This window comes from Thermobia domestica, chromosome 16, assembly GCF_964235325.1.
Source record: "Thermobia domestica chromosome 16, izTheDome1.hap1.1, whole genome shotgun sequence".
Lineage (NCBI taxonomy): Eukaryota > Metazoa > Arthropoda > Insecta > Zygentoma > Lepismatidae > Thermobia > Thermobia domestica.
The window spans coordinates 113,830,954-113,855,880 of record NC_137469.1 but is presented as its reverse complement, the minus strand read 5'-3'; the positions used below and the strand labels follow the sequence as shown (position 1 = coordinate 113,855,880).

Here is a 24,927-nt window from a genome sequence, read left to right as displayed (position 1 = left end):
AGGTACACTCATGTCCAAAATGATTGTCGCATATCTATAACTGTCTTGATGTTGAAATATAATTTGATAATGATTTGCAGGGTACTTTTAATACTATTTTATGTGTATAATCGGGAAATGTATATTTGTGGTAAATTTCATAGGAAAAGAATTATAAATACGAAAATTAGAATGAGTGAAACAAAATGTTGCTAAATTGGCAAGAAAGTTTTATTTTCGTTTTATTGTTCTTATTTACTGCTCTTTTGACATGAAATTTGCCACATATATGTTTAAGTCGATTATACACATACTAACATTATAAGAAATACCGGGCGTATTCGTTATCAAATTATATTCCTACAAAAACATATTTAAAGACATGCGACAATAATTTTGGACATGAGTGTACATGTGTTTCCTTCCTTTCTGAACCCAGATGGCAATTTTCCTTTTTATTTCCTACACAATTGAGATCCTCACTATGCTGTTGGTGTGTATTGAAGACTCGATGCACAACTCCCAAGGAAGTGGATTGGTCGCTGAGGACCCTTTGAAATGCCGCCCAATCACCTAATCTTACAACCACCCCTTGATTTCTATCTACAGGGCAACAGATGTTGTACGCTGGGAAACCCTACGCTATAAGGTATTTACAGGAACGCATTGAGCACCCACCAGATATTCCCATGCGCATGCAGTCAGAGTAGATACGGCAACTATGGTTGTGCATTAGACAGGATAGCCACCTCACAGAACGTGTATTGTAGCGGGCCGTTGGTAGGTGATTTCCAAATTCCCAGTGCTTATAACGTGCAAACCATACAAGATATAAAATACACCATTACACTTTAGATTCCTGAACTCACGCCGCGTTACCTGATATGCAACATGCCCCTTTACCATTTGAAATTTCCAACTTTCATTTAAGATAGCGACCATGGTCGTTATGTATTCTACAACTTGCGCCTTCCCCCCCCCCCCCCTACAACCATCATCCCATTAACAGATTTCATATATTCCTCTCAGGTTTCAAAACAAAACATTGTCTAAAGGCTTTTTACTTACTCCGTAAATAATATGCATGAAAATCAAATCTGAGATGTTTCAAACATCTGAAATAATGATTATAAACAACAACACTCACCTAATTCATTAAGGCTTTGAGCTGCTTTGGTAATTTCCGGAATGCCACCTTTCATTTGTACTTGCAGTCTCTTTGATAATTGAAGAATCCGAATAATACGACGTAACGTATCGCAAGTAGCATGAAGGCGAGTTAAAACCATCGTCTGTGTTTGGATTTTATTGTACGGTTCTACAATTTTAGTTCGAAGTCTCTCTACAGATGACAGCAAACACTAAAATAATAATAATAATAATAATAATAATAATTTCATTTTAAATGCCATAATCAGACTACAAACGAAATGGCACTTTGTATGATTATCAATATATACTTTAAACAGTACAATAAATGAAAGGAAAAGAGGCTAATATCACACATAATATAGTATAAAAATAAATGCTATAATAAACGTATTTAGTTTTTCGTTACACTACTAAATATCCACGTTTTTTAGCTTTAATCCAATTTGAAATAAAGAAAAACATTATTTTCTTTAAAAAGTAATCTTAAACAATTTTTCTAAAAGGTTTACACTTTCAGTGTACACTGAGTCTAAAATTATTGATTAAAAGAATCTGTGAATCCTCTTAAAATTTAACATGTATCATACAGTGGAACAAAAGATATTCAATTCCTATACATTCAATCTAATGTTACATATTTTTTTTTTTTTTTTCGAAATTGATTTTTATATTTTCATATATTATTTGATACAATATAACACAAAATTCTGCTATATACGTTATGTAAATTGTATTTTATAATATGATTATTATCCAGTACTTTTGAATGAAAAATCAGATTTCATATTCAATAATTGTCCCAATATTTATAACTATAAGAAAATAATTCATTTTCATTTTAAATCTTAAAAGTCTACGTCAGAGATTTCCAACCTGGTTGTCACGATACTCTGGTAACATCAAGGGTGTAGCGAGATTCTCTTTGTTATAAATTCAGAATAGAAAACAAATGGAGAACTTGTTAGAAAATAATACTAAATTTCCTCCTTTAAGTTCAGCGTATGAACTGCGTGATTAGGATATTTATTTCTACAATTTTGTGTAACACTCAATGATGGCACTACTAATATGTGTTCTTAATGCTGTATGTTGACGTTATCAATCGGTGGTACTAGATATGTCAGTTCCTAATGCTGAATATTGATGTTATCAATCGGTGGTACTAGATATGTCAGTTTCTAATGCTGAATATTGACGTTATCAATCGGTGGTACTAGATATGTCAGTTCCTAATGCTGAATATTGACGTTATCAATCGGTGGTACTAGATATGTCAGTTTCTAATGCTGAATATTGACGTTATCAATCGGTGGTACTACATATGTCAGTTCCTAATGCTGAATATTGACGTTATCAATCGGTAGTACTACATATGCCAATTCTCAATGCAATACATTGACGTTATCAATCGGTTCATATTTTAACTCTTCGAATCTTGACATATTTCAGCGAGCAAGGGAAGTGCGAGAATGAAACGCTTGCCAAGACAATGTGATTAATTGAATTTCATAGGCAGATAGAACTTTTCAATATTATTGTGAATGTGTAAACATAAAGTTTTATATCAGTGAAAAATATGTTTACTGTGTTATACTTGAAAAATCCATTATAAAAAAAAAATTGATTTAATTTAAAATAAACCATATTTCTTACATTGATCTATGTTTCACAACTAATATCAATGAATGGGTGTGGTGCACAATTATGTATACTAATAAGATGTCACCATAAGGAAAGGGACGGAGTTTGGCCTCCATTTGGCATTTGGTAAATAAAGTAAAAGCTGCATGCCTATCGCCAAAGCAAAATATTAAATTTCGTGCCAGCTGAAATACACAGAAACTTGCTAGGTTTACATCCGACCAATTTCCAAAGTAAACTTACCCTACAAAAACTGTGCCGTTACCGCCCGTTGTGTTCTACTAATAATCAACATGGACTATCGTTACATCGTAATTTCAATTGCAACAAACTACGTTGGAGCACAGGTATTGGCTTTCCATCTTATTCTTCCCTGCAGGATTTTAGAAACACTAAATGTGCAGAAATCAATTAAGCTGGCGGCAGGGCTTTTAACAGATATATCATGAAGGGGAATAAAACTGATTCCCGCTTCATGCTTCATGTAATGCTAAAACACGAGGGGACTTGTAGTCGCTTTATTTGTGGATCCACACGTCGTGCTTGGTGGCTCTGTACAAAGGAGGAATGTCTTTCCGATAGATTGAGTAGTGCTGAAAGTAGGTAGCAGTCACTTTCATGTTTTTGTCAATCTTACGTACCTCCAATTTCCCTTCGTAACAGTATCTAATGACAATCAAGATTACTTGCGAGAAACTTTCTCAGCACTGGCAGTAAAATTCAATATGGCCCTTGCCAAAGGTGCCACGGAACGAAACTGACCCAATTGCATTATTACACGTGAAATAAATGTAGGCCTCATCCAATGTGACAGCAGTCTTCCATTCTGACCCCACCACGTGCCTTTCCTATAATTTGTGATAGTTTGTCCTATGTTCAACAGTGTGGTACCTGAAGAGGTTGTGACCCCACAGAGACTGTGGCTGACAATGGACGGCGAAAGGTTTAATCTCTTGACCACGTCATGTTGAAGGGTGAATTCTCCTAGCTTGCCAGTCGACGAGTTTCACGAAGCACCTCAAGCGATACTTTTGTTGGGAAAAGTTTCTGCATGAGCCCTATTTGTGAAAAAATTGCCCTTCCCGATAACGGTTCATTTCCGGTGATATTTCACTAGCACCAACACGACACTCTGTCACCTGCAAGTGAGACAGCGCAGTGATAACGCCACCGGTTTATTGCGCAACTACATAGGTGACAGCAGTGTTACAACATTGGTCGTGTGAACAACCTTTTGTATTAGCACAAATTACTTCTAGTCAAATAATTCTATATTAATTTTATTGCAATCGTATAAATGAAATTTTATATAGACATAATGTCCTACATCAAAGAAAGTGACTGAAGAAAAAAAAATCAAAATACCTGCACATGTGTCTGCATCATTCCTAAAACCCCTTCAAGTTTCTCAATCCACGTTCCTTGAGAAAGCAAGTCTTCATAATGGGCTGAGACCTGTTGCTGCAATTCTTTATCTAGCAAACTAATACCTGTTAATGTAAAATAAAAATTTTCCAGCATTTTAATAGATTTCTTAGTACAAACTAGAAACTAATGTACACATACAAAAAAAAGCTCAAATTTCTCATTAATTACTAACGTCCGTTCTTGGACATCTCTGGGAAATAAATATTTTTAGGACTTCGGAATATTTTTCTTTTTCCTTTTTACTTTCAAGTGACGATAGAAGAGAAGAAAGTATGTTGATCATGAAAAAAAAAAAAAAATCGATTCCGAAATTTCAACAAAGTTACACATTTTATGGCTTCTTCAAGCAGAAAAAGTGATTTTTGAATATATGTCTGTCTGTCCATTAGTCCCGATGTAAATGTCTCTCCTCGCCTAGAAATCGTACTGTTCAACATATCCATACCAAATTTTAAGCTCAAAATCTTCGTAGGATTTTCCAGGAAGGTGGGGGGGGGGGGATTTTCTTCCCACCCTCACAAGGATAGTTTACTTAAGTTTAAAAATAGAATTTTAAAAAAATGCTATTTTCTCGGAAACGGCTCTAACGATTTTGTACATATTCCATATGTTAATATCTCATTAGCAACTCTACAGTGTGGTATAAGTTATTTCTCTCGGAAAAATCCAGAAAGGATAATTTACTCTTGGAGATGAGATTTTCTCGGGACGATTTTCTCAAAAACGACTTACAAGATTTTGTTCATATTTCACAAATACGCGTTTCATTAACAACCTGACAATGCGGCGTAACCCATTTATCCTGAAAAATTCTACAACGGGTAGTTTACTCTTGAGGTAAGTATATAGCGGACGATCTTCTCAAAAATTACTCAGGCGACTTTTCTTCGTATTTCATAAATAAATGTTTTATCAATAACCTGACAATATAGCATTACTTATTTGTCCTGAAAAAATTTACAAGAGGTCTTGGAACTTAGGGGTGAGCTTATTCCAAATATTTTCTCAAAAAACACTCAAGTAATTTGGTGCATATTTCATTTAAGAAAATCATTAATAACTTAGTTGTTCCGAAATAATGTACAAGGAGTAGTTTATTTTTGAGGGTGGATTTTTCTCGAACGATTTTCTCAAAAACGGCTCAGGGAATTTTCTTCATCCTTATAACTTATTTGTCCCGAAAAAAATGTACAAAGGATAGTTTAGTCTTGGGGGATGAGTTTTCCTCGAACGATTTTCTCGAAAACAGCTCGGGCGATTATCTTCATAACTCATTAATACTCAGTTGTCTTGAAAAATCCACATGGGCTAGTTTACTCTTGCGAGCGATTTTCTCATTTTGATAGTCTTCCCAAAAATCACTCAGGTTGTTATCTTCATATTTCAAAAGTAAATGTTTCATTAACGGGACAATATAATACAACTCATTGCTAATGAAAAAGTCCAAAAGGATAGTTCCCTTATAGAGGTAATTTTCCTCTGGAAGAAGTTTTCACAAAACCCCTTTTGATTTTGTTCGTGTTTAATCAACATTTTTTTTTCAGTAAAAATTACAGTACAATATGTTTTAGTTTAAGATATTGGAGCGAGAAAGTTTTGTCCTATCTTTCATTTACAAATTTATATTGAAATTCATTGACCCCCCCAGGCGGGAAACTTCTAGAACTTTTAGAAGAAAGAAACGTGACTTTTTTTTTTTTTTTTTAAGTTAAACTTAATGAACTCGAAGATAATAGTGAAAACAAAAGCATTCGGGACATGTATAAGGATATCAACGAATTTAAGAAAGGCTATTAATCTAGCGCTTATACATTAAAGAAATCAGAAGGAACAATTCTCACTCATACAGATGGATAGATGCATAAAATTCTTTGACGATATGTTTAACACACAGAACTGCACACAGCTGAACCGTATATTCCCGAGCCTAACCAAACACAAGTAAAAATCGCTATCTTCATTCTTCTAATTCACAAGAAAGGCAGCTGAATGTAATAATTATTGAGGCATTTCTTTTCTGTTAATATCTTATAAAATTCTCTCAAACATTCTATTAGCAAGATTGACTAAATACGCAGATGAAATTATTCGAGAATATCAGTGTGGATTTAGCGAAATCGTTCAAGTGCCGACCAGATATTTAACATTCGACAAATATTCAAAAAGAAATGTGAATGCAATACTCCAATACATCAATTATTTATTGATTTTAGAAAGGCCTATGACTCAGTAGGAGGGAAACATTGTACAACATTTTTGCGGAATTTGGAATACAGTAAAAACTAGTTAGATTAATTAAGATGTGTTTAAATGAATTCTAAAGTAAAGTCACAGTGTGATATGATTTGGACTATTGAATGTGTATTAAAAAAAAAAAAAAAAAAAAAAAAAAAAAAAAAAAACAGAGAGAGAGAGAGAGAGAATTTAATATTATTGTAAAAATAGGATTAAGTAATACTTCCTGAAAATAGGAAATGTTCACTTTCTAGGAAGCAAAAACTTCTAAGATTAGTGTAAGTCAAAAATAAAAACAAATACAAGTAAGAGTACAACAGGTGAAAGGAAAAACGATATATAAACTGGGTGCAAGACAAACAAAAGGAAAGATTTGTTCATATTGGATTGTTGTTGAGTATTTATAATCATAGTGACTTTCTATTCAAGAGCAAAGATGGATAAGGCTGTAATACCTTCTAATTTCTTTCCGTAAGTTGAACCTTAGTTTTGGTTATAGAAAAGAGAACAAATTTACAAGGAGTTCATATGCCAGGAGGTCTCCATCCGTGCAGGTTTTTAATTTAAAATTAAGATGTAAGTATCCACTAAAAATTTCTTGTATGTTAGCATAAAGAAAACAGAAAAGATGCATGTAAAAAAAATAAATAAATAAATAAATAAATAAATATTAAAAAAAAAAAAAGTACCGAAACAATAGAGTAGCAAAATTCTTGTCCACAAACTTTCACGTCAAGACTGACATGAAACCAAGAGATGTGTTGTTGCCATTATTATTCAACTTTATTCTGGAGTGTGCTATAAGGAAAATCAAAGACAGCGACCAGGGCATACATCTAAATGGTATTCAAAGGTTATGACGTATGCTAATGATATAAATATATAGAGAATGATAGGAGAACAATAGAAAGAAATGCACAAGTCTTATTAAACGCTTGTAAGGACATGGATTTGGAAGCAAATGCAGTGGAAGCTCGCTGGGATCATAATACTGCAAATTATGGTTGCGTCAAAACATCAAATAATGCTTTCGACAAAGTACATAGTTGCAAATAACTAGGAGCAATATTAACATATCAAAACCACATTCACGAAGAAATTAAATGTTCACTGAAAACAGGAAATTCTTGTTATTATTCAGGTCAAAAACTTTTGTCGTCACGAGCTCTGTCGAGGAATTTGAAGTTTAAAATATATAAAACGACAATCATGAATGTTGTGGTATATGGTTGCGAAACCCAATTGCTTACTCTGACGGAAGAATACAGACTGAAAGTATTTGAGAATGAAGTCCTGAGACGAATACTCGGACCCAAGAGGAACGGAAATGGGGAATGGCAGAAACTTCGTAATAAGTAACTGCATAATTTATACGATTTACCAAACATTGTTAGGGTCATCAAGTCTAGGAGGCTCAAGTGAGCAAGCCATGTGGCCAGAATGAAAGAAAGTAGGAATGCTTTTGAAGTTTTAACTGGAAATCCAATCGGGAAACGACCATTAGAAGATCTTTATGCAGATGAGAGGATACTATTAAGATGGATCTAACAGAATTATGAACACAAAGAAGAAACTGGATCCAGTTGGCCACGGACAGAAGTCGATGTAGAGCTCTTGTGATTGCGGCATTGAATCTCCGGGTTCCATAGGTCATAGAGTTAGTTAGTTAGTTATATCGAATTGTATTGTTTTCATTTATTTTCCCTTTTTGTCATCACACTGCTTCTAAATTTTCGCGACATACATCCACATCTCGCGGTACATCGGTTGAGAACCACGGCATTGGGTCCATAAAGCATACGAACTTTTAAGAACGGTAATAGTAAATAGAGTTTTATTTTTTAAAAAGCCTTGTATGTACAAATAATAATAATAATAATAATAATAATAATAATAATAATAATAATAATAATAATAATAATTATTATTATTATTATTATTATTATTATTATTATTATTATTATTATTATTATTATTATTATTATTATTATTATTATTATTATTATTATTATTATTATTTTAAATAGCTCAGCCGAAATTCACAAGGTAGTTTTCGAAATGCTTGATATAAAATATTATGATAAGGTTTATATTAAATACGTTGTATTATCAAGAAGTAATTGCAGTTTAAGAAGTAGTATTTTGTTTCTGAGTAACCAAGCTTAACTGGAATTCTGTTATAATAATCAACAAGCTTGTTATTTCTAAAACTAAAGGTGTATTGACGGAACACCAGCCTAAACAATATGTTCTATAGTTAACATAACACAGTAACCAATGCACACTACTCCCTACCTTCTGCTAGTTTGGACAACTGCTGCGTAAGTGGAATTCCATCTGCAATTTCAGCTGGATGTTTATCTCCTCGTCCTCCATGAAGAAACGGCCGGAGAAATTCTTTCAGAAGAGATAAAGAGAGAATATATTATTAAAACCTGCGACTGGGTACATTATATATACATACACACATATACATACATACTTACATACATACACAAATATAGATATTCATTATTGTATTATATACGGAGTCAGCCTAAAACAAATACATAGATTAAACGCTTTATAAAAGCAAAAAAATCTAAGAACTATGTAGACTTCAGGACATACTCTTCCAATCATTTAAGCACCTCATTTGTGTCATGTTATTAAAACTCTTGATGCTGTAAAGATTTAAAATTTCATACAGAGCTATTGTAAATTATCTTTTCAATTTCAAAATCTAATAATTCACATTTTATTTACTCACAATGATATGGAACTGATGTTGAATGAAAGAAATACTCAAAACATTTTAGTGGTTGGCAAAGTTTGTTTAATTTGATTTGATTTCATTTTGAGTTTAGCGTCCCGTTTAGCAGCGAGACTATATGACACGTGGACCTACAGTTTAACGTGGAATCCGAACCACGAGCTTCGCCGAGAATCGAACCCAGGTACGCTAACCGCTTAGTTACGAGGAAGCTTCGAAGTTGATGTTCAGTTACGCATTCCGTCACTAGGATGACCGTAAATCAAGATGGCACGAAACAAGGACAGGAGGACATTGTGTGTTCTCGAATTTCATGTAAAACAGTCTGTAGTTAGTGTTCAACGAAGTTTCAGAACTAACTTCCGATTACATTCACTAAGAGGACAATCATTTGTAAGTAATACAGACAATTTAAAGAAAGTGGGTATACCTGCAAGAGGAAATGATCAGATCGGCCACGAGTTGATGAGAAAACAATTAATCGTGTGCGTAGGACTTTCGCCAGAAGTTCACAAAAAAAAAAAAAAAACTAACGGTCCGTGCAAGCAAATAATTAAACTTGTAGCAGACAACAGTGTGCAAAATTCTGTGAAAATGTTTGAAATTTCACCCATATCGACTAAAATTGTTGCAGGCACTTAAACCTACTGACAGGGGAAGAAATTTAAGTTATGGGCTAAGATGCAAATTTTATGGAAAGAGATGACTTCATTGTGTCAATTGTGTTTAGTGAAGAAGCTACTTTTCACCTTTCAGGAAAAGGAAATAAACAAATTGTAAGGATCTGGGCTTTTGAAAATCCCCATGGTTAAGAACATATTGTAATGTACCACGTGCTTGTGTTTATAAAAAATCACACGCCCTCCTGTTTGTATACAACAACCACATGTATTTTACGCTGGAGTACTACACCTCACGTTGGATTACTAAGCCACTGGTGGCGACGGACTACCAGCACCAAATACAATCACATGACACCAAAGGAGCAGCAGCGCCACCGCTATCCAAGAGCGCTTATTTAACGGAGAGAATTAAACGAAGTCACCAATCTGCGATTGGTTCCCCCCTCCTCTAGCTTGCCTGGAGCTCTAAGAGAAACTCAACCTAAAAGCCTCCAGTTTGCTGCGGAACTCTAGGCTACCCTTCCTTCCGCCTTAGCTTGCACGGAGCTCTGTCGGGATCTCAAGATCAGTTGCTTAGCCTACTTCGGGGCTTCGGGGCTCTGTAAATATTAACCTCCTCACTACCTGCTTCAGAACATTGGATTTCCTACACCATTCTGCTTAGCTTACCTGGAACTCTATCCTAAGGCTGTGGGTCTTGGGCTACTTTTTCTCTATACCTCACATTAGAGAAAATTATATTGTAATATTTCTGTAGATACTGTTGTATTAGAAGTTTTTGTAATAAACCGGTAGTGGAATTTCATTTTGGACTCCGACTTTATTCTGCCTAGCTCTACCTATTCCCTGCACAAGCAGAACTTTTACAATATCCATGACTTCCTCTCAAGGTGAACGTGTTTTGTGCAGTCACACATAAAAAAGTGTATGGCCCTATGCTTTTCGAGGAGAACACTGAAAACAGACTTTCCTTATCTTTACATGGTGCAAACATGGCTTTTCCTGCAGCTGGAAGAGGACATAGAAAATTTTATTTTCATGCAGGACGGAAACTCCAACACAGGCAGTGGGATGTCAGGGGAGAACTCAATAGAAGGTTATCATATAAGAAGGAAATTCAACAGAAGGTTACCACATCAATAAATAGGACGAGTTAGTCGTGAGCATCAGGTTCTGCTTCCTTGGGCCCCTAATGAAATGAAATCTTTGAGTTATACGTCCCACGGTTATGCCGGCTAGGCTAAAGGAGACGGTGATGATCAGAAATAAATGAAACGGTGGAATGAAGAAAGAGGGAGGAAACGTGAGAACCCCGAGGAAAACGGTATTTGTCCACCACAAAGTTCACTTGGCGCAAGCAGGGATCGAACCAGGAACCCCATGCATCAGGGGTGAAAGCTCTACCACTGAGCCACCGCGGCCCCTCCTTGGTCATCACATATCACCCCATGCGACTCTTTTATGGGGATATGTTAAATACCAACCAAGTGTATCAGCCACCCCTACCTAACCATTTACTTAACTTTGAGTACGCATTCAAGAAGCAGTTACACTTATTGACTCTGAGATGTTAAAAAGAATGTGGCAAGAGTTAAAATATCAGCTTGATGAGTGCCGAATTATACAAGGCACCCATATTGAGCATCTTTGACGTAGAACATGAGACGTTGTGTATTAAAGAAAAGCTGCATTTCACTGTAAATAAATAAATATGAGTTACTGATGTACCAGAAGATAGTTTTACATATAAACTGCATTGAACTAAGTGACGTCCACCAAAATTTGATTTAAAAAATACTAAGAATTAAAAGTAATAATAATAGTACGGTATACATAAATAAAAAAGTTTAAAAGAATAAAGCAAAGTTGAAGAACTGAAAAAGTATTAAATAAGACTTATTTGGAATATATGAGATATAAAATTTATCAGCAGCTTCCTTTTCCTTTATTTACTTAAAGACAAACACTGTGTGGTATCACGCAGAATCGTACAATATCCACCAAAATGGATAATAAATTATATATTTATTCCATAATTTCGAAGTGAGTGGGCCAGTTTGAGTCAGCTCGCTGTAGCTTAGAGAATATTATGTCCTCTTTTGTTACAGAGTTATGTACTCGAATCGCTGTTCCCATTTTAAAGTTATTGGTAAAAGGAATTGTATATCTGTTTTTGATGACAATTTTTCACTATCATGAGTGCTACAGGCTTATACGGATGTACCAACACTGGAACTCTTTTTACAAGTCTCTATTGATTGTCCGTCTGCAAATGATTTACTTAATGCGTTTGGCTCTTCTTTGGCCCTGATACAGAGAAACATCTCTTTCTGTACAAGTGGTGGTTCTTGGTATACCAAAATTCTCACTAATATGTGTTACAATGGGGAAGTTTACTATACGGGAATTTTTCTACTGTCGACATCATATACATGAAAGAGTAATAACCAACAAAGATTCTTCTTAACATACAAACTATTACTACTATGTAGGTAGGATGTGTTATTTCCCGTTTAGATTAAATAGTGAGTGTAATGAAGAATTTACTATTTGTCTGCAACCAATAATATCACTCCAAATTCTATTCAGACCTCATTTGATCGTATTAGGAAAATATAATTCGCGTGCGTGCCTAAATAAATTCGTATGTATTGTTCCTGTGTGTTGGATGACAACTTACTACTAGACCAACTAAGATTTTCTTCAAGTGGGAACAGCAACATACTTAGTACAGTTAAAATGATAGTATGTAACACTTCATACCAATAATAATAATAATATACACTACACAGGAATTAATGCGGAGCACGGTAGCTCAACGGTAGAGGGCCACATCCAGTGCTGGGGGACCCTGGTTCGATCCCGTCATCTTGTTTGTGTGGTGTACAACACTATATCTATGGGGTTTTCTCGGAGTTCTCCCGTTCTCTCTCATATTTTTATCCCACAAATGATTTCACAATCATTCCCTTTCATTAATCATCCGTCTCCTATAGCCTAAAGAGCAAAAACGTGGGACGTAAAACTAGAAAGTTTATTTTTAATTTCCATAAACATGGTTAATGACGGAATAAAACTGGAACAGAATCGAAGCAATGGAGTTGATATTCTTAAGAAACACTTTCGGAAAGACAAGACAATATTCAAGATACAGTAAAAAGTTACATAGGTTGATATGGATATGGGGAAAGAATGGAAGATTTCATTTGATTTGATGTTCATTTTAGTGTCCCTTCCAACTGCGAGACTATATGAGACGTAGACCTAACACCGCTTAACCATAGAACACGTAGCAAAACAGAAAGCCATGGAATAAGTCCTAACCGTTTCTAATGAAATCTCCTATTGTGGTACAACTCTCATATAATACAGGTTTTCTTTGTCCTTTTCTAAGTAAGCAACAGCTTTCAATATTAAGACACAAATTCCAGTAAAAGTAAAGTATTCGGAGTCTGTCTCACAGTGAAATCTAACTGAAACAGTTGATTGTAATACATTCGGTGCCTATATACTTGTGTCCAATGCAATGAAAGACTGATCATTTTTTAATAAACAAAGAGCGGATACAGCGGTTTGGGAATCTTAAAATTGTTACTTGTGTTTAGATTATTCATTGAAACACTACCACTTTACATAACTTGTTGAATAGCGTATTGAATTTACTTTTACTGATGTTAAATTATTCATTGAAACGTTTTCAGCTTATATAACATGTTGAAAAGTGTACTGAAGTTTATCTTACTGATCTTGTTAATTTTGATTACAATTACGAAACGTATACCAATATTTGTCAAGTTACTTTATTTTGGAACTTAACAAGAACAAAAACTGCTATAAGCCTACTATTATTATACCACATTGAGCTGATCCCCAGTCTTCCGCTGCAAGCGCTGCTATCGTCTGAAGGAATTCTACTCACTGTCTCTCGCTTAGAAACAGCTGAACCCTTATTGGCTCAATGCGAGCTTTAGTTCGCATTTTTGCCACTGCTCAAGACAGTTTGGCAGCACTACAGACATTGGAGGGATTAACTGCTCTACTGCCGGACCAATTTTAGAAAATTTACCAGATAAATTGGATAATTTATTTTGTTTTGCGAGGTAGAATGAGTGAAAGAAATAGTTGAAGCTCTTGTTTCTGTTAGTTGTTTTTGATATTGTAAGCGGCACTATATGTGCAGGCGGAAGGGACTATTTGGCGGAGAGGCACACTTGATACGATTTATAGGAAAGGCAGTGTGGAAATGGTGCGTAAATAACAAGAATGTTACATATGCTTTCAATTTTATCGAGGCATAAAAAATAAGGAGTGTCAATTGTTGAAATTGTGTGAAAAGCATGGTCTAGTAAACCAGGCGAACAGTTTGTTGTAAGCGTAGAAACGAATTGCAGCTTCAGAAAAGAATATCTGACCTAACATTTTGGTACTTTTTGTGATAGCATTTAGTAACTCCCAAAACTACGCAACACATAAGCCACGCATTTTATGACATATAAAGAGTTTTTCCACTACTCTCGTTTATTCGTATAACCACCGCCGCTGATGCGCATGCTCCCTATGGACGTACCCCTTCCTACCATGACTTGGTTAGATAGCATTCGTGCTTTTTAGTGGCCACCTAGCACAAGTTGGTTCGTATTCTATGCGCTAGTTTTTATGCCATACGTCCAGCAGGCCCATGCTGGCCCACCGGGACACCGGGACGTGTCCCGGTGCGCCCTCCGAAATATCACAGTATAAATAAAGGTACAAGTTCTGAGTAATAAATTCTTAGTTTTATTGGTAAAGAACCCGTGAAAGGTGCAGTGCGCCCTTTACATTAGGCGCCCTTCCGAGACCACATCAAAGATGAACGATGCTATTTACTCTTCTGTATAGCAGTTCTGTACAATAAATACACACAGTTACTGTTGGCGAAGAACCCGTAAAAGGTACAGTGTGCCCTTTACATAAGGCGCCCTACGAAACATCACATTATAGATAAGTGGTTTTAGTTATCCTGTATACCAGCTTTGTTTAATAAATTCAAATACTGACTGGTACTACAGAACCTGTGAAGAATACAAGACGCTCTTTACATAAGATGCCCTGCGAAATATCACATTATTTTTTTAAATTTTATTCTTGTGTATTTCAGTTTTGTATTATAAATTCATACAGTTGCTATTGGCAGAGAACAGGTAAAGAGTATAATCTAACTAACTAACTCTATGGCCTATGGAACCCGGAGGTTCAATGCCGCGTTCACAAAAGCTCTCCATGACCTCTATCCTTACTAACTGCATCCAGTTTCTACTTTGTATTCCAATCTCTGCGAGATCCATCTTAATATTGTCCTCCCATTTGCGCCTACGTCTTCCTAATGGTCGTTTTCCGATTGGTCTTCCAGTCAAGACTTTGAAAGCGTTTCTACTTTCTTCCATTCTATTTACATGACCTGCCCATCTAAGCCTCCTAGACTTGACGACCCTAAAAATGTTGGGTAAACCGTATAAATTATGTCAGCGTTTCCCAACCGGTGTGCCGCGAATTAGCCGCTGGTGTGCCGCGAGGAAATCGAAAAAAAGAAAAATATTAATTCTATAGCAACCAAATTGCTAGACAAAGGAAAAATATATATTTGTATTTCACATTAGGGCTACTATGAACTTGTCGATGTGAGGAATGACCGAGGCTTGAAGCTCCAGCACTTACAGGAAGACATAGCATCATTCTGGATTTCTTTCCGAAGAGAAGTTACCTACATTTGTATTTTAAAAGTGGAAGAGATTTGTTTGTTCGTTCGTTATTTAATGATCTTCCTTTTTAGTGAAAGGTTGGATACAATATTCGAAAAAGAAAGTGTATTTTTATTAACCTAAGTCTTATATTTCATTGGAATTGTTTTCTGTATTTAAATTAGAATGAAAAATAAGCATAATGATTTACCACGGGGGACAACCAGTGATAGAGCTTTCTTCTTTGTGAGAAGATCAATAATTACAGGGGAAGAAAATATTATGGTATTTTATATTTACTACTACTACTACTACTACTACTTATTATTATTATTATTATTATGTCTATGAGTGTGCCGCGAGAATTCAAGTTACGTCCAAGTGTGCCACAAGTTGAAAAAGGTTGGGAAACGCTGAATTATGTAGTTCCTCATTATGAAGTTTCCGCCATTCCCCATTCCCGTTCCTCTTGGGTCCGAATATTCGTCTCAGGATCTTGTTCTCAAATAGTTTCAGAAAGTTATATAGCTATAAAACGAAACAATGTGATACATCAGAATAGTTCGGATAGTCAAACTTACGATGCATTTATGTACTACTACACTGACACTAGTCTCTAATTTACGATTTTTACGGCATCGAAGCTTTCACAGTCTTAATATGCATCTATATATCCGAGCATATTGATTGTTCCTGTGTGTTTTAAACCAGTGTTCGGATAATCAGTAACTGTTGTATTTGTGAAATAAAGCTGTTTTAATTTCCGTAAACTGTGGTCTTCCTGTCATCACGGCACGGCGCGTCCTCAGGTTGTGGATCGAGGAGAAGGCCTCTGGGATATAGAGGTTAGCTGTGAATATACTGAGTAAGCAGTCGCGGACAGACAAGGGGTGACAATCCAACTTGAGAATTTAGTGTGAGGCTAACAACCACATCCATTAAGAAAAAAAGGGATTTTTCAGATAAGTTCGCAGAATCCTCGGATCAGAACTGATAACTTGGCACGAACTCCGCAAAGTAAAATCGACATGAGATTTGGAACATAAAATATAAGAAGTCTCTATAGGACAGGCGCGTTAAAATTGGTAAAAAAAAAAAAAAAGAAAAAAAATGAGTTTAGAAATGGAGGTTGGACCTAGTGGGATATCAGGAAGTTAGATGAGAAGGAAATGGAGGAGTCAAGTCGGGAAATTTTACGTTTTTTTACGGGGAACGAATTAAAAATTACGAACTAGAAACAGGGCCTTCCGTTCACAAACGAATACGTAATATCAGCAATTACATAGGTTAAATTTGTTAATGATATATTTTCTTTTACTTTTCTTAAGGGTAGGTGGTGTAATATTATTATTTTAAATGCACATGCCCCAACAGAAAATAAGGATGGCGATTTAAAAATACAGTCTTTACGAAAGAATAGAACGGGTATTGGATCATCTCCTGCGATACCATATGAAAATTCTGTTAGGCGGTTTCAATGCGAAGGTAGGACCAGAGGGTATTTTCAAACCGATTATACGGAATAAATGTTTGCATAAGGAAGGTTGTGACGATGGCGTTAGAGTCGTGAACTGTGCAATATCCAGAAACTTTATCGTGAAGATTACAAAATTCAAACACCGCGACATTCATAAATATACTTGGACTTCATCAGATGGAAAAACACATATTCAAACTGATCATGTTTTAGTAGACAGAAAAGAACAATCTAGCACAACTGATGTTAGGTCGTTCAGATGAGTTAATTGTGATAGAGAGAGACTATCGTTGAATAAAGGAAATATTCAATATCTGAAAACGGAGCGGTATTTTTTTTTTTTTTAATAGAGGAGAGTCAGATGAGAGGGGAACCAGATTGAAGTGTCGAATAGATTCTCGGTTTTAGAAGGTTCGGAGTGCACTAGTGTTCAAGATACTTGTTTGAAATTAGAGATAACATTAAAATTTCGGCAAAAGAAATATTGGAGCACGCAGAAGTACGTAGGAACAAACCATGGTTCAACTAGAAATGTACTAAAGTAGCAGAGAAGAGAAAACAGAAGAAACTGCGTTGGCTACAAAATCCAAACGAAATAACTACATAAAATTTCATTGTCATCTGTCAGAAAACTTCTAAAACAAAGAAACGCGACTTTTGAAAGTTAAAATTAATTAACTTGAAGATAATAGTGAAAACAAAAACATTCGGAACATGTATAAATGCATCAACGAACTTAAGAAAGGCTATCAACTTCGTACTTATATATTAAAGAAACCTAAAGGAGCAGTTCTCACTGATACAGATAGCATCTTAAATAAATGGAAAGATTTCTTTGACGATTTGCTTAACACATAGCCAAAAACTAATGTGCGTGGGGAAAGTGAAATGCATGCAGCATAACCGTATATTCCAGAACCTAACCAGACAGAAATAGAAATCGCTATTTAAAAAAAAAAAAAAAAAAAAAAAAAATTAAACACACATCCCCGGGTGTAGACGAAATTCTGTTTGACTTAATTTTAGCTGGAGGGGAAAAATTGTAGAGCAACATACACAAACTCATTATCTGGAACAAGGAGGAATTACCACAAGAGTGAAGAGAATCAATCATTGTTCCAGTTCAGAAGAAAAGCAACAAAACAGATTTAATAATTATCGAGGCATTTCTCTTCTGTCAACATCCAATAAATCCTCTTAAACATTGTATTAGCAAGATTGACTCCATACGCAGATGAAATTATTGGAGATTATCAGAACGGGTTTAGGTAAAATCGATCAACTATCGACCAGATATTTACCATTCGACTAATACTTGAAAAGAAATGAGAGAATACAACATCCTGGCACATCAATTATTGACTTTAGACTCTGGTAGGAGGAAAACATTGTACAACATGCTTACAGAATTTGCAATACCGAAAAAGGTAGATTAATTAAGATATGTTTAAATGAATCCCGAAGTAACGTTCGAGTAGAGAAATTCTTGTTCACGAGCTCTCACGCTGAGAATGACCTGAAACAAGATGCGCTGTCGTCATAATTATATGTGAACAGGTTTTGTTCAAGAGAACACTATAAGGAAAATCAAAGACAGCAATCAGGTGCTAGAGCTGAATTGTATTTGCCAGGTTATGGCGTATGCTGATGATGTAAATTTAATAGGGAATGATAGAACAATAGAAAAGAATGCAGAAATCTTAATTAACGCTTGCAGGGATATAGGCTTGCAGGGATATAGTAAATGCAGAGAAAACTAAATAAATGGAAGTTTGTCGGGATCGTAATACTGCATTTTATGGATGCGTTAAAATACCAAATAATATTTTCTTTCGACAAAGTGGATACTTCCAAATATCTAGGATCATTATTAACACACCAAAACCATAATTACTAAAAAAAAAAAAAAAAAAAAAAAAAAAAAAAAAATTAGTGAAAGTAGGGATTTCGTGCTATTATTCAGTTAAAAATCTTTTGTTGTCGCTAATTCTGTTGAGGAATTTGTAGCTCAAAATATAAAACGATAATCATGTCTGTTGTGCTGTATGGTTGCGAAAGATGGTCACTGACTCTGAGGGTAAAATCGCAGACTGAAAGTATTTGTAAACAAGATTCTTAAACCAATATTCGAACTCCAAAAGGAACGGGAATGGGGAAAGGCGGAAACTTCATAACGAAGAACTGCATAATTTTATACCGTTTACCAAACATTGTTAGGGTCATAAAGTCTAGGAGGCTCAAATGGTCAGGTTATGTAGCCAGAATGGAAGAAATTAGAAACGCTTTCGAAGTTGTAACTGGAAATCCAAACAGGAAAATGACCGTTAGGAAGACCGAGGCGCAGATGGGAGGACAATATTAAAATGGTTCTCGCAGAGATTGAAATATAAAGTAGAAACTGGGTTCAGATTTCTAAGGACAAAAATCAATGGAGAGCTTTTGTAAACGCGGCAATGAGCCTCCAGCGTCCATAGGCGTGCTATATTAAGTTGTTGATACATTTAGCTTCTTTTTATTTGACAGAAATGTTGTTACAGGAACTAAAAAGTTTTTCTGTAGTAAAGAGGATTTCGATTCGAGGTTAGCTATTTACGTTAATACTAAAACAAATTTGGTGGTGATTTTGATATAAAATGGCACCCATACTTTCTTTCAAAGTCTCCCCCCCCCTCTCTCTCTCTCTCTCTCTATATATATATATATATATATATATATATATATATATATATATATATATATATATACAGGGGTGCCCATCCCCCCCAAAGCTGATGGCGCACTCCCCCAAAAAACTAATAATCTCTTCCCTCCTCAAAACTCAAGTCCTCTAAAAATAATTGCCCAGTGTAGCAGTAGTTTTATAGTACTAGTAATTGTTATTTTTGTTGTTGTTTTTATTTCCTGTAGTAGTATTATAGAATGCTTGTAGTAGTAGTAGGGGCAGTAGTAATTATAAAAATGGCATTACTTTTATTAGTAGTCTTGGTAGTGTACAATACTAAATATGTTCTATAAGGATATTGAAGGGTATAAAAACTTCTACACACTGTGTATGGCACAGGTATTCTTTTTTTACAATTAGTTGTATTATTTTTTCTTTACAAAATATTGATATAATTCCCTTGTACATGAAAAGTAAGACGAAGTTACAAGTTATTGAGTTTGATATCAAAAGAAAATGTTATCCTCGAAATTAGCCTACAAAAAGAAGTGATATCCAACAAAAAAACATTCCTGTAAAAGAGCCAAGTACGAGTGGCCTTAAAAGGAATTGAAATCACAAAAATAGGCGCCAAGTTCTGGTGGACAACAGTTATAAACACTCACTGGCTCACTTCAAATTTAGATTTGAAACTTGGCTGTTGTATGTATGGTTACCACTAGCTCACAATTATGTCAAATTACTTTATAATTTTCAACAGACAACATAGGCAAGTTTGAAATCTAAATTTGAAAGTGATTCCTTGAGTGTTTGTAACTGTTGTTCACCAGAACTTGGCGCCATCCTTTCATATAGCAACTTGCGCGGTACTTCATTCATAGAGTTTCTAAGCAGGGGGTAGGGGGATTCATTCTCGAGAGTTAAAAAAGAAATCGCATCGTGTTCCAATGTTATTCTGACGACAGCAAAATTACTTATTCGACATTAGAGGTAAAATTCTTCCCCAATTTTTTTTATTCCCCCCAATTTTTTTCTCGATGGCACAACTTGCGCCATTCATCCCTCCTGTGGGCGGCCCTTCTCTCTTAAAACGAACCAACCTTTCCTTTCATACGGCTACTTGCGCGGTACTTCATTCATCGAGTATCGAAGCAGGGAGTACGGGGGTTCACCCCGGAAAATTTTTGAAAATTAGCTTCACAAAATCGTGTTTTAGTGCTATTCCGACAGTAAAATTGCTAGTTCGAAAGTAGAGTAAAATCCCCCCCAAAATTTTTCTCAATGGCGCAGCTTGCGCCATACATCCCCCCTGTGGGCGGCCCTGTATATATATATATATATATATATATATCTATCTATCTATATATATATATATATATATATATATATTCCCGTTTGTATGGGCGCCCTTTTAGTAGACTTGTCCACCGCCCTCATTAGTATTCCAGCACGGCCCTGACGTCCAGGTTGTATTTCGAAGAATAATCAGTACCAAGAGTGCCAAAGCCACAACCTAGTAATCTGGGGGGAAACTAAACAATATTCCTTTCTTTTTTTCGTCCAGTCCGGCGATACAGAAATAATGCCCATTGTAGTATTAAGAATTATTTCATTTAAATTCAAACTCATTACCTAGCTAAATTCCTTATTGAATTGTACAAATGGAACAGGAATTGAATACCTCCTCAGGAATTTGCAAAAGAAATTTGTTATGAACAAAAGCATTTGGACGACTTTTTTATGTGCCCGATATTAAGTACAGAAAGTATCCAACGAAAACAATATCTTGGGGAGAGCGATGTAAAGACTAGCAGCCATACATAGAAATTACGGCCTAGAGTCGAGTAAAATCCATAATGTATGTAACATATATGGTAAATGAGATATAAAAGTTGCTACGTTAGAATAAGCTTAAACTTGGAACATACTTTTAAAGTATGCATTCATGTGTTAATTTTACAGCGACCATTCAACGCTCACATAGAAGCAGTTAAGAAACCACAAAAGTGGGAAACTCTTGGGATAAAGCCAAGAAAATCGAGTATAAACTTACGTACGTACTGTCATTTGCTTATAGTAATACGTCCAAAAATGTGATTTGGAACTTTCCTACCCCAGTAAATAAAACGTTTCACTGTCTATGAAGGACAATGTTTAACAGAAGGAGTCCTTCTATTTTTTCTAAAACATGTTACGATGCCGGTAGCTTCTATTCACATTAGGTTAGTTCAGTTTAAGTTAGCTTAGTTTATGCTAGGTTAGATTATATTAGTGTAGGGGTCCAGCATAATTTTTTAATGCGTAACTACTGTCATTGAACAGCAAATTGAAATGAATTTGGATTAATAGTGAAAGCATTGTATGTATAGTGTTTTCTTATACTATCCTCGTTTTTGTGTATACCGCCCGTCAATGACGCGCCTGCTACCTATGGATGCATCCACTCGGGCTCCCCTGCAGCGCTTCTACTCTGACTTGTTATATAACATTCATGCTTTTTAGTAGCCACTTAGCACAAACTGATTCGTGCCTTATCTACTGTAGTTTTCAATGCCATACGTCCACAGTGTCTTTATATTGAGCCCTCCTGAACTCAATCGAAGTACTAATGGAGCTTCTCATTTAGTCCATGTTCTGCCAAAAGAAATACAAGCCTCCAACCTAACCTGAAAATGTAACAAATGTGTCACAATTTGGCAGAAGCGTCTGCTCAAACAATGCCTTGTGTAGGCAAGTTAAGGTTATTTAGTTTAGATTACATTCGGTGGCTTGTATTTACCAGAAGGAGTCCAGCTCTTTTTTCTATTAAAATGTCACAAATTTGGTAATTTCCGTTTACATTAGGTTAGGTTCATACATGTTATATGATGTCAGTGTAGGTGCCCAGCATAATTTTCCAAAACATGACAGAATTTCGATTATTTCCACTAATATTAAGTTAGTTTAGGTTAGATTTGGTTACGTAATGTTAGGTCTAAGTACTTGCATCATCCATTTCTCCTATAAATTTCGTGTCTTTTATGTGCTTCTGGACCCCTTCTGCTAATCATACTTCAATTTGGTTAAGTTATGTTAAATCTAAGCACTTGCTTCTTTCATTTCTGCCGTAAATTTTGCATATTTTACGTACTTTTAGAACTCTTCTCCTAAACATTTACCTGCACAAAAAAAAAAAAAAAAAAAAAAAACTGTTACTAACAGTTAGAACGATAAATTGTATTAAAATTTGTATGCTTATTGTTAGCAGTGGCTTTCTCGAACTCAAACTTACTCATCACCCAGTGACTTGAATGTTGTTTTCGCCTATTCATAAAGTCTTAATGTGCGACAGATATGAATCCCAGCACATTTTTTTTTAACTATTCACGTGGTTTACTTTTGGCGCACCACTTGAAATAATTATTAAAAATTATAATTTCTTCACTAATTCGGCCTATGTTTAGAGAAGTTAACCTGCTCTTTTCTCTAAAAAATACTACAATTTTATTTTTTTCTGTTCACATTCGGTTAGTTTAGGGTAGGTTAGGTTAGTTTAGATTAGTTTAGTTTATGTTATATAAGTGTAGGGGTCCCGCATAATTTTCCAAAAAAAATACAGAATTTCGCTTATTTCTACTAATATTAGGTTAGTTTAGATTTGGTTACGTTATGTTACGTCTAAGTACTTGCATCATTCATTTCTCCTGTAATTTTTGTTTTCTGGACCCCTTGTACTAAACATACTCCTTTCATTCTTATTGGCTCTCAAACGATTTGCGCTGGGCGACATGAAAATATCTCACTTGGCATAGGTAAAATTCAAGAGGCCACCACAAGTAATTGTTGAAAAATTACAATTCTTTCTCGATTTGCTTATAAATGCGGATGCATGGCATAAGAACTACAGTGTAAAAACACAAACCAACTTGTACTAGGTGGCCATTAAAAAGCACGAATGCTACCGCGGGGGGGGGGGGGTTGCGTCCGAAGGGAGCAGGCGCGTCACCGATTGTGGGAATACACATAAGCTTCGGCAGTGAAAAGAAGTGGGTTTTGCCAAAGATAAGTTCAATAGCACTTGTCATGGTTTCATGCTAGTAATGCTCCACTTGTAAACATAAAATACAGATTCTGTACACTGTCCAGAAGTACACCACCAGTGGAAAATAACATCTAATAAAGTCATCTTTCATACACACTTGTTTTATGCATCATAAAGCACTTGTAATGATTTCATTCTAGTAACCTTACACTTGTAAACCTAATATACAACTATATTACTTTGTACAAAATTTTGTCGCCTGCAGACATGTTTTCCTTATTAATATGTCTTTTCATAAAAGTATTGAATTGTTCCTGTAAATCTTCCAAAATGTGGTGCGCCGAAACTACACCAGCACCACTATTTAGTATATGAAAGATGTATATTATGGAAATTGAAAAACTGCGGTAAGTTATACAGGTAGAATTCTGATGCATTACAGTAAGTACAAGAGTAGCAATGCTTCAAGTATTATTACACTTATAATAGATGAACGTGCGTAAGGCGAACTAATATACTTCATATTATATACATTTTAAATATTTACCATCTTGTTCAAGTCTATGCCACACATCAACAGTGGTTTCCGTCATGTTTACATTTGCACTTAATATCGGCATAGACACTGTCTGACATACGACGATACTTGGAAGCAGTGTTGCTAGCTCCCAAATTCGAAGTTATAGTTTATTAGAAAGAGGAGGTCACCGTACTCTAAAAGTGCATGAGCAGTAGAGTTATTATATTTGAAATTTGTATTATATTTGAGAGCAGTATTTGAGATTTCTTCATTAAAATTGTTATGTTTTCATATCTCGTTATATTATTTCAGTTATAACATGTAAGTGTCTTACTCTCTCTGACGAATCAAGAGTTACACGCAGATTTTGAAACAGACACATTACTTTTTTTTTTTTTTTACTTTTAGTGCAAAAGAAATATGTGATATCATCTGATAAAATATTGTCTGTTTCTAAAATTTGTAAGATGTACTATGGATAATACAAAACAGTAAATAAGTTATTGGAAGTACTTGAAAATATATTGTTAATTAGCAATCCCACTCAAGCGTTGGCAAATATTTGCTCACTACTTACTAATTTATTCTCTTGCCGCACAAATGATGCACACAGAATAGCCTAATCTCATAACCATCTTCGCAAAATTTGTGGATGGCAAAACAACGCAAATAATGCAACAAGTAATTATGCAAGATACAAGATAATGGCAGTCCACAATA

The 24,927-nt window shown here is 35.2% G+C and overlaps 1 protein-coding gene across 1 annotated transcript in view; it reads right to left on the bottom strand.

The window, feature by feature from the left end:
- Window positions 1-24,450, bottom strand: part of fws (Conserved oligomeric Golgi complex subunit 5 four way stop) — a 79,629-nt gene extending 55,179 nt beyond the window's left edge. Inside the window, exons 1-4 of the mRNA XM_081742991.1 lie at window positions 24,235-24,450; window positions 8,731-8,832; window positions 4,138-4,262; window positions 1,127-1,340 (exon numbers count right to left, since the gene is read on the bottom strand). Coding sequence (XP_081599117.1) covers window positions 1,127-1,340; window positions 4,138-4,262; window positions 8,731-8,832; window positions 24,235-24,307 — 514 coding nt within the window. The 5' untranslated portion in view covers window positions 24,308-24,450. The remainder of the gene's footprint in view (window positions 1-1,126; window positions 1,341-4,137; window positions 4,263-8,730; window positions 8,833-24,234) is intronic.
- Between the last annotated feature and the right edge of the window lie 477 nt (window positions 24,451-24,927).